Source organism: Camelina sativa, chromosome 16 (genome assembly GCF_000633955.1).
Source record: "Camelina sativa cultivar DH55 chromosome 16, Cs, whole genome shotgun sequence".
NCBI lineage: Eukaryota > Viridiplantae > Streptophyta > Magnoliopsida > Brassicales > Brassicaceae > Camelina > Camelina sativa.
In genome coordinates this window covers 22158851-22168725 of record NC_025700.1, presented here as the reverse complement: position 1 = coordinate 22168725, position 9875 = coordinate 22158851, and the positions used below count along the sequence as shown (strand labels likewise).

The 9875-nt window shown below is 39.2% G+C and overlaps 4 protein-coding genes across 7 annotated transcripts in view; all 4 read left to right on the top strand.

The window, feature by feature from the left end:
- LOC104751806 (chaperone protein dnaJ 10) overlaps positions 1 to 1994 on the top strand; it is a 2698-nt gene extending 704 nt beyond the window's left edge. Inside the window, exons 3-10 of one of the 2 annotated variants that reach the window (XM_010473844.2) lie at positions 86 to 145; positions 293 to 375; positions 447 to 612; positions 712 to 841; positions 980 to 1138; positions 1246 to 1424; positions 1546 to 1644; positions 1754 to 1994. In XM_010473844.2, coding sequence (XP_010472146.1) covers positions 86 to 145; positions 293 to 375; positions 447 to 612; positions 712 to 841; positions 980 to 1138; positions 1246 to 1424; positions 1546 to 1644; positions 1754 to 1846 — 969 coding nt within the window. In that variant the 3' untranslated portion in view covers positions 1847 to 1994. The remainder of the gene's footprint in view (positions 1 to 85; positions 146 to 292; positions 376 to 446; positions 613 to 711; positions 842 to 979; positions 1139 to 1245; positions 1425 to 1545; positions 1645 to 1753) is intronic. The other variant, XM_010473845.2, reaches the window with a different exon arrangement.
- Positions 3386 to 6181, top strand: LOC104702693. 3 transcript variants are annotated; one of them, XM_019238586.1, is made up of 5 exons: positions 3386 to 3548; positions 4085 to 4474; positions 4744 to 4790; positions 4880 to 5810; positions 5917 to 6181. In XM_019238586.1, exons 2-4 carry the CDS (start codon positions 4186 to 4188, stop codon positions 5804 to 5806), a joined length of 1263 nt encoding a protein of 420 aa, XP_019094131.1. In that variant the 5' UTR covers positions 3386 to 3548; positions 4085 to 4185; the 3' UTR covers positions 5807 to 5810; positions 5917 to 6181. The 3 variants fall into 3 exon arrangements, with proteins under 3 accessions (XP_019094131.1, XP_019094130.1, XP_019094132.1); XM_019238585.1 differs by having other exon boundaries at positions 4880 to 6181; XM_019238587.1 differs by having other exon boundaries at positions 3387 to 3548; positions 4184 to 4474; positions 4880 to 6181.
- On the top strand, positions 6826 to 7987 carry LOC104751804 (probable dehydrin LEA). Its single transcript, XM_010473840.2, has 2 exons — positions 6826 to 7306; positions 7578 to 7987. The coding sequence occupies exons 1-2, from the start codon at positions 6911 to 6913 to the stop codon at positions 7797 to 7799; spliced, it is 618 nt and encodes a 205-aa protein (XP_010472142.1). The 5' UTR covers positions 6826 to 6910; the 3' UTR covers positions 7800 to 7987.
- Positions 8521 to 9875, top strand: part of LOC104753915 (probable receptor-like protein kinase At2g21480) — a 3464-nt gene continuing 2109 nt past the window's right edge. The window contains exon 1 of the mRNA XM_019238364.1: positions 8521 to 9797. Coding sequence (XP_019093909.1) covers positions 8554 to 9797 — 1244 coding nt within the window. The 5' untranslated portion in view covers positions 8521 to 8553. The remainder of the gene's footprint in view (positions 9798 to 9875) is intronic.

Genomic DNA, 9875 nt, shown 5'->3' with positions numbered 1-9875 from the left:
TCTTTTTTTTTTTTTTTGTGTGTGTTTGGAAAAACTCTGCTTTTAGTTTGTTCGAATATCTCTTTGTTGTTCTTTTGCTCTTCAGGCGAGGAAAGTTCATCCGGACAAGAACCCTGGAGACCCTCAAGCTGCTAAAAACTTTCAGGTGAATCAAGACATTATAGAATAGTAGTGTTTTGTAAGATTGGTCTTTATCTGTTGTTTACTAGATATCTTGACAAAGTTTTCCCACAAATTGCTGGTGGGTGACTCTCATATCTCATGTCTTTTGTTGCTTTCATGAATGCAAAAGGTTTTAGGCGAGGCTTATCAGGTTCTGAGCAATCCGGAGAAGCGAGCAGCTTATGACAAATATGGCAAAGAAGGGGTTCAACAGTATGTACTTATACAAACTTTATCATCTATTTGTGAACCATTGTAGCTTGATAACTTTTTCTTCTTTTCAGGGATACAATGGTTGATCCTGCAGCTGTATTTGGTATGCTTTTCGGAAGCGAAGTCTTTGAAGAATATATTGGGCAGCTTGCACTTGCTTATTTGGCATCAATCGAAGCTGACTTGGAATCATATGAGCCTGAAATCAGAAAGCAAATGCTTCAAGACAAGATCAAAGTACATTGTTTTTTTTTTTACCCTTCTATTCTATATAATTCGTCAATATGTTTAGTTACTTATCTCCATGTATTTAATTTATGTGGGAACTGTGTGCAGGCTCTACAAAAGGAGAGGGAAGACAAGCTCGCCGCTACATTGAAAAACAAACTTGAACCGTTTGTGGAAGGACGAACCGATGAATTTATCGAATGGGCTAACGAAGAGGCAAAGCGGCTGTCTTCTGCCGGTAAAAAAAAACAAATCCTTTTGCATTTTAGCTATGTAGGATAGAGTCTTTTGGCTGTTAAAAAACCAAGAAAGGTAGTGTTAGCTTTGTATAAACTGAAAATGATTTTTCATAAATCTTGCTTTGACACTGTTTAAGGTTTTGGAGAGGCGATGATGCATACAATTGGTTACATTTACACAAGAAAAGCTGCTAAAGAAATTGGTAAAGACAAGAGATTTATGAAAGTGCCGTTCTTAGCGGAATGGGTGCGTGACAAAGGCCACCATATGAAATCTCAAGTGATGGCTGCTTCTGGTATACAAAAAAATAGCAAATAAAGCAAAAAACCTCATGGTTTTCTAACCGAACAAAATCGTTATTTACTTACTCTGTCTGGATGACATTGTGTTTCGGATATGTAGGTGCGGTTTCGTTACTTCAGTTGCAGGATGAAGTGAATAGGTTGAATGAACACCAAGGAGAGAACAAAGAGGAGCATATTCAGAAAGCCATTGAAGCTAAAATGGATGCTTTGCTTCAATCTCTTTGGCAAATCAATGTTCTCGACATCGAATCCACTCTTTCTCGTGTTTGCAATTCTGTAAGATACTAAGATTCATCATATACTACATATATGACCATGTTTTTTTTTGGGTAGTAATGATCAATTTCTCTTAAGTAATCATGTTATTTGTTTGTCTCTCTCTCACACACACATATAGGTGCTTAAAGATCCAAGTGTTTCCAAGGATGTTCTTCGAGCTCGTGCCATAGGATTGAAGAAACTTGGAACGATCTTCCAGGTGAGCAAGAACAAAAGGGTTCGTAACTTAACATAAAATAGAAACGATCATTGAGTTTATATATATATATTTAAGATTCTGTGTTGCATTGAATCTTGAGACCCTACTCTATGTTTCTCTTTTAAAGGGTGCTAAGAAGCCGTACACGAGAGGAAGCAGCTTGCGTCGTGAACCCGCCGTGAAACAGGGCACCGGAGGTTCTTCAAAGGCGACGTCTTGAAACTATTACTTGAATACTCTGTTTCACTTATCTTTTTTATTTGGATGAAGTTGCATTTCTCCTTTCTTTTTTTACCTTCCCCAGTTTTGTAGAGATTGAATTGAACTTTTGCTTGTGTAGGTGAATTAATACATTGTTATTCTCATCAGATACTCGTTAAAATTATTAGTCCTGTCTAGGGCTAGGCATTCGGGTAACCCGTTCGGGTTCGGGTATTACCCATTCGGGTATAGGTAAACGGGTTTAGAAAAATAGAATTCATTGGATATTTTTAGATATATAGGTTCGATTCGGTTTGGGTACTATCGGGTTCGGGTAACAAATTTTAGAATCCGATTAATACCCGAACTACTGGTACCCGAAAAAATATAATTAAATTTAAATAAATTTAGTTAAATTTTGACTTACATAACAAAATATTTTAGATATTTTGATTATTTTTTATATTTAGGCATAAAACTAAATGAAATATTCAAAACTATAATCATAATTTTGAAGTAAAATACATTATATTAATAATAAATATTATAAATATGTTTATATATTCGGGTTTAATGGATACCCAAACGGGTACTGGGTATTATCCGACCCTAACCCAAATCCACGGATATTAGAAAATAGAACCCAATAGAGTTTTATAGACAAACTCGTATCCAACCCGAACCCGATTTTTCGGATTGGGTTCCAAGTTAGATATTCGGGTATGGTTTTTATGCCGAGGCCTAGTTATGTCTCTTCTTTATTAATTATTTCCATATTGTTCACAACTCTCATAATTCAGATTCGAACTTAGCTATGACAAGATCTTAGAGGTGTTTGTTAGGTGATCTCATCAATCAAAAACCCCAACAACTTCTCCAAGATACAAAACTCGACATTTTAAAATTATTTTGTTTGTTGTTGGAACTTGGAACTGAGTGTTTTAGGCTTGACCGACAACAAAAGAGAGTACAAATAAGGCGTGTTTATGTGGACTTTTTATTCCCCTTTGATCCTTTACGTGTTGCCCTCACTAAGCTCCAAACGTACTTTTCTGTAAGAAAAACTCTAGATAAATCAATATCATACACTCTCTACAGAGGACTTTCATATATCTATTTTAGTCCTTCATAAAACTATAATGTTTCAATTTGGCAACCCAACCGTCCAAATTTACCGACGTCACTCCGTTAAAGTTGACGCCCCCTTCCAATTTTTTGTTGTCTTGCTAAAATGACGTGGCATCGTCTCTTACTTATGTTCCGCTAAAACTAACGGTTTCACAACAATAAGTCAAAACCATAAATGTTTGGTTAATTGGTTCTATCAAACCGAAGACCAATATCTAACTTGTCCTTTTTCCTAACCCAAAATTAAATACAAAATTGTACAAATGAAACTATAATGGAAAATTTTCCAAATTCACTAAAAAGCAAAGATTTAATCTAAACTAAAAAAGTAAATTACTCGATCTTTTAATTTGGTCCGGTTTACACGGGTCTAACCGGAATCAGACGGCGTTAATTAAAGACGTCAGAGAAGACTTGGAATCGTCTCTTTACCCTTCTCTCAATCAAGAGGGAGGGAGACAGAGAGAGAGAGAGCAGAACCTCGCAGTGCTTTAAGTTTTTTTCTCACTCTAAAAATTCCCACAGCACTCTCTCTCTCTAGCTATGTGAAATTGTATCTTCGTTTTTTTTTTCCCGGCGACTTCCGAGAGCAGGTTTGGTGTTCGTCACCTTTCTTCTCACATACTGAATTGTTTTTTTTTCTTTTTAGGGTTTTTGTTTCTATTTTAGGGTAATCTCAACTTGTTTTGCAAGTTCCTTGGCCCTAATCACGGATCTGTTTAGTTATGTGACTTGTTTGTTGATATTTTGCCCGATTCAATTGCTATTTTTTGTGTCCTGAGTAAAAAAATTTCCTTTTTTTTGGGAATTTTGTAGTGAAGGTAGTAGTAGTCATGTAAGCTCACTTACCTACAAGTTAGTGAGCAACGAATTTATCAATTTGATTTTATCTCAAACCTTGTATTTTGATTTGATGCTTCTTCTACTTCTAACTTTATATATCTTGGTCATGGGCCAGTTTTAAGTTACTGTGTGGATGAATGGTAAGCTCTTATCCATGGTGTGTTTTTGTGATTGGATTGATGTTTTGGGTTTTACTAGCTTTTCCTGTTAGACGTTTTAGGTTTTTAAGGATTTTATTAGTCATAATTGATTCTGATTGAGTTTCTTAAATTTTGTTTCTTGGAAGGTTTTGAGGTGGTTTTATGCACCAAAACATCTATCCGGGAGTGTCTTTTGTGCGGTGTGGTGCTTACTAGTTTTTTTTCTTTTCAACCATACGCTTCAGTTATGGGGAATGCTTGTTGTGTTGCTGCTCGAGACAAAATGGTGTTGCCTAATACATCAGCAGTTGAGAATTTGCAAAGAAACAATCTGAGGTATTCTCCTAACTGGAGCTTCCGGTGGGATAATAGAGGACGAGTGGCAGGTGAAGAGACCTCTGTCAGTTGGTTATCTGATGGGATCAGCCGTAACGATATGTCTGATGTCAAATCCGAATCTGCTTTCGTATCATCATCACAAGGCTCCCCTTTGGACAATTTTCAGGCGCAGTCATGGCAGAAATCTCCTGCTTCTGGTAAAAAAAGTTTCGACCCTTTAGACATGCTTATTGCGTTTGATTTGTCAAAAACTATAGACGACTTGAGAAGAAATTGTAGGCACCTTCTTGGAATTTAGGATTACTTTTCTACAGAAACTGTTAATGAGCGAAAAGGACATTGATGTTTTTGTTGACATAAAAAGTTCTCTTGTTTGCTTCTTCACTTGCTTTGATTGGTCTCCACCCATTTTTATCGTTAAGCTATGACATTTCCGTGTTATGACGTCATGTTATTGTTGTGGCAGATCAATCTTTTTCAGGAATTGCATCCATTGACACCGTCTCTGAACAGGTAAAAAACTAAAAGCCTTTGTTTCACTGCTAGCTATATATCATCTGCCATGTAGCTCTGTTAATATGACCTCTATTTTACTGTTGTAGACCACCCGGAAAAAAAATGATTCAACCAACCCTGCTTATTATCCATCTCCTGCAAAACGGTCTCTTTCATTGGCTTCTCAAGCATCATCCTTCTCAACGTCACCATTGTCATCCCAGAGCCACTTGTCAATGCCACCTCCTAGTTCATCGACATTAAAGCTGTCACCACGCCCTCATCTATCAAAACAAGTCTCTGATGGTCAAATCCTTGGATTTACCTCACCGAGTAGAAGAAGCTCAGCAACTGAAGAGAGGCTGGGGAATGAATCTCAGTCTGATGGTTGGTCCATGCAAGCCTTTTCCGAAATGATGGCACATTCTCGCAGAGAGTCTTGCTCTTACGATAACGAGTTCTTTGGGCTTCGTCGTGACAAGATAGACCATCAAGGAAACAGAAAGTCCAGTGATCAGCAAAACTGTGGTGCTTGCTTGAGATCCTTGTCTGAAAAATCTTTGTTGAGTAGCCAGAAGATCTTTGCCACTAATGAGCTCTCTGTAGCTGCAATTCTAGCTTGTGGGCACGTCTATCATTCAGAGTGTTTAGAGCAGATGACACCTGAAGTTGACAAATTCGACCCTCATTGTCCCATTTGCACTCTGGGGGAGAAGAAAACATTCAAGTTGTCGGAAAAAGCGTTGAAGGCGGATTTGGATATGAAAGCTAGACAAAACAAGAGACTAAGGAACCGCGTTGTGGACAGCGATGACTTTGTCATGTTTGATCACAACCACAAGACGGTGGTGGCAGGATACAAAGGTAAAGCCCCAAAGCTAGTATCGAGTTCGAGCTTAAGAAACTATTCCCCAAAGCCTTTCCTTGCAAGACACTTCTCTTTCGGGTCCCGAAGTAACAGTGTTAAATCCCCAAAAGAGAATCAATCTCTCAGAAAGAAAGGCTTCTTCTGGACCAAATCTAGCAAACTTTGAAACTGTAAGCATCTCCCTACAAGCATCACCTTATGCACCTGAAGGTTATGGCTCAAACCAACGAGTCACACAAGTGAAAAAGCATTGATGATTGTTGAATCTTGTTGCAGATTCTAGGTGGTGTTTCTCTTCGTAAGCTAGGGCTATCAACGTTACGGATACTTTATCAAACGGTACACACTTGTTTGTGTGCACGTCATAGAATTTATCTTCCAAGTCTCAAGAAAAAACTTTCTTCTCCCTTTCTTTTTTGGTTTGGTGCATTCCCAAATTTTTACACATGTAAATATAATAATTATTATAGGATAAGGTAAAAGTTATCTGACTGTGGGTTAATTGGATCAAGGAATTCATATAATTATATATGCTGTATTATACGTTTTAAAAGAAGCAATACTATTCGTTAATGACTAACCGAATACTATTCCTCTGATTTTGTGGAAATGTTTGGTTACAATAAATTTTCTTCTAATGTAGTCTTCTTGTGTAGACCTTTTTTTTCTTTAATAGAAAAGTTTTAGTTTCCTAAAACTAAAAGTAGTTAGATAAAAAACAGAAAAACCTGGAACAAAATTTGTAGCAAAGCTAATATAATACGAAACTAAATGCGTATGATTGCATTGTGTATCCAAGGCTTTCCACCCATGTAGTAACATGTAACTGTAAGTCGGAAACTTGGAATCACCAATCAGCTAGCTCGTAACGTTTGGTCTTGAATATTTAAAACGCAGAACACCGACCTTCTTTAGCGGTACCAGGCCCGTGATCCAAATCATTTACATACCTGTCATTACAACATAGAAGACACGTACCTTACGAAGAAGATAACGTTGTTCTATCGAATTTATCAAAAAGAGAAGACGTTATTATGTCGGATTCGTGACGTATTCGTATTAAAGCACACACATGACACGTAGTACTCCTCTTCTAACCGTGCGTGTCAAAATATTTCACATTAAATACGCCACGTCTCATAACCACATGCAGGTTAACATTTTATATATATATGTACGCGCTTGTTCAACCGCAAACGTAGTATTCTAAGCAGCACTTGAGAATCTTGTAGTGCAAAATCACTTCAAAAGAAGGAACTACTTGTTGACAATGGCTGATTTGAGGGACGAAAGAGGAAACCCAATCCATCTAACCGACGAACATGGTAACCCGGTCCAGCTCACTGATGAGTTCGGTAACCCCATGCACCTAACCGGCGTTGCTACCTCCGCCCAACAACAACAGTATAAGGATAGTACCACCAGTGACATTGCAGAGCACCCTACTAGCACCGTTACCGGAACACATCCGGTCTCTACGGGAACGCACTCGGCAGTTGCTCCGGCAACTGCTGCCACTGCTGCCACCGCGACAGGAGTAGCCGCAGGTACCGGAGCAACCACCACAGGACAGCAACACCATGGCTCAACCACCACAGGGCAGCAACACCATGGCTCGCTTGAAGAGCATCTTCGTCGGTCTGGAAGTTCATCTAGCTCTAGCTCGGTGAGATTCTCATTCATATATCTATATGTAGATACTGATTTCCCGCACTCGTATTTGTATTCCCATCAGGGTTTTTAGTTTTGCTTTCCAAATATGTCATAATTGTTTTTGAAACACGAAAATATAGTACCAAAAGACCAAGTATGTACGTTAAGGGTTTTCATTTTTCAAACATTAAAAAGTGAACAAAAGCCTTCAAGCCTTTTCGTAAACACGGTTTCCTTTTCATGTATAAATAGTTAACGAGTTTATATACATGATGTTGGAATAGGAGGACGACGGGCAAGGAGGGAGGAGGAAGAAGAGCATAAAGGAGAAAATCAAAGAGAAATTTAGTAGCGGTAAGAACAAGGATGAACAGACATCGGCCACCGCCACGACCACCGGACCTACCACCACCACTACTACGACCACGGAACACCACGAGAAGAAGGGCATTCTCGAGAAGATCAAGGACAAACTTCCCGGCCACCACAACCACAACCACCCATGAACACCAATCCGATGAACTTAATTTTCATCATTTCATGAATAAAAAGGCCCATGGTCACTGGTCAGTCATATATATATATTATACATGTGGTCTAGTCAAGTTCAAATGTGTTTGCAGTTTGTGAATGTGACAATCGTATGATCATGTCTTTGTTTTATTTTATATAAAAGTGGATTGTATTTTGCATTTTTGCTTGCATTTTTCTCAATTGAAATGGGTCGAATCAAGATTCAAGAATTTTCAGAAAAAAAAAGAAAAACCCGTTCTGCCAAAAAAAAAATGCTATCTACAAGGACTTGGCAGTAGTCCCCTTGATATTACATGTGCAGTCTCATATACTGATGATATCTTTGCATGAGTTGCTCGATGATGGCCATGACCAAAAAGAACATCTACAAGGACTTGGCGATAGTCCCCTTGAAATCATAGTTTGTTTTGTATTGGCTTAATTGTGTTAACATCTTCATGAAGCCAATTTAACAGTTACCTAAAAATAAAACATTCACTAATTGTAACCAAAACACAAATAAGAAAACTAGCCACACATATAAACAACTACTCATCCTTTCTTTTTTCTCTCGCTCTTTCTTCAACCACAAGCATCCCAACAATCTCGTTTCCTTTCGTCGTTTCATTGTAGTCCTCATTCTTCTCTCTTCACTTCTCTCTCTTCCCCCACGAAGGAGGGATAGAGGTAACAAAGAAACCAAATATACCAATGTGTCTTGTCTTAGATTCTTCTTCCAGGCCCTTCATGACTCTCCTGTTCACCGTCCTCCTATTCTTAACCGGCCTAGCTTCAGCGGCTCCCATCGGTGGTGGCCCAACCGCTAGTTTTAAACCGGCTGATGACATTCTCATTGATTGTGGGAGCAAGTCTTCAACCAAAACTCCTGAAGGTAGAGTCTTCAAGAGTGACTCAGAGACGGTTCAGTATATAGAAGCCAAAGATGATATTCAGGTCTCTGCCCCGCCTTCATATAAACTCACTTCTCATATCTACCTAACCGCTAGGATCTTTCGCGAAGAAGCAATTTACAAGTTCCATTTGACTAGACCTGGTTGGCATTGGGTTCGTCTCCATTTCTTTGCCTTTCCCAATGACAAGTTTGATCTCCAGCAGGCAACTTTCTCTGTTTTATCAGAGAAGTACGTCTTGCTTCACAACTTTAAACTTAGTAACAACAACAATAATGATAGCCAAGCCATTGTTCAGAAGGAGTACCTCGTCAACATGACCGATGCTCAGTTCGCCCTTAGGTTCAAACCTATGAAAGGTTCCGCAGCGTTCATCAACGGTATAGAACTTGTGTCAGCTCCAGACGAACTCATCTCTGATGCTGGCACTTCTCTTTTCCCTGTCAAGGGCTTTTCGGGTCTGTCTGAGTACGCGTACCAGTCGGTTTACAGGGTTAATGTTGGTGGTCCTTTGATTACACCACAGAATGACACACTAGGAAGAACCTGGACACCTGACAAAGACTACTTGAAAGATCCTAATCTGGCTCACGATGTCAAAACAACCCCTACAGCGATCAAGTATCCTCCTGAAGTTACACCTCTGATTGCGCCACAGACGGTTTACGCAACAGCTGCAGAGATGGCTGATTCTCAAACCATAGATCCTAACTTCAATGTCACATGGAACTTCCCATCAAACCCATCATTTCACTACTTCGTTCGTCTTCATTTCTGTGACATCATCAGCAAGTCACTTAATGACCTCTACTTCAACGTTTACATCAATGGAAAGACCGCCATCTCCGGGCTGGATTTGTCCACTCTAGCTGGCGATCTTTCTGCTCCTTACTACAAAGACATTGTGGTGAACTCGACTCTTATGAAATCTGAGCTTCAGGTCCAGATTGGTCCCATGGGAGAAGACACTGGGAGAAAGAACGCAATCTTGAACGGAGTCGAGGTCCTGAAGATGAGCAACTCAGTGAACAGTCTTGATGGAGAATTTGGAGTTGATGGTAAAAGAGCGAGTATGGGGAAGCAAGGGATGGTTGCAACTGCAGGTTTTGTGATGATGTTTGGAGCTTTCGTAGGTCTTGGAGCAATGGTTTACAAGTG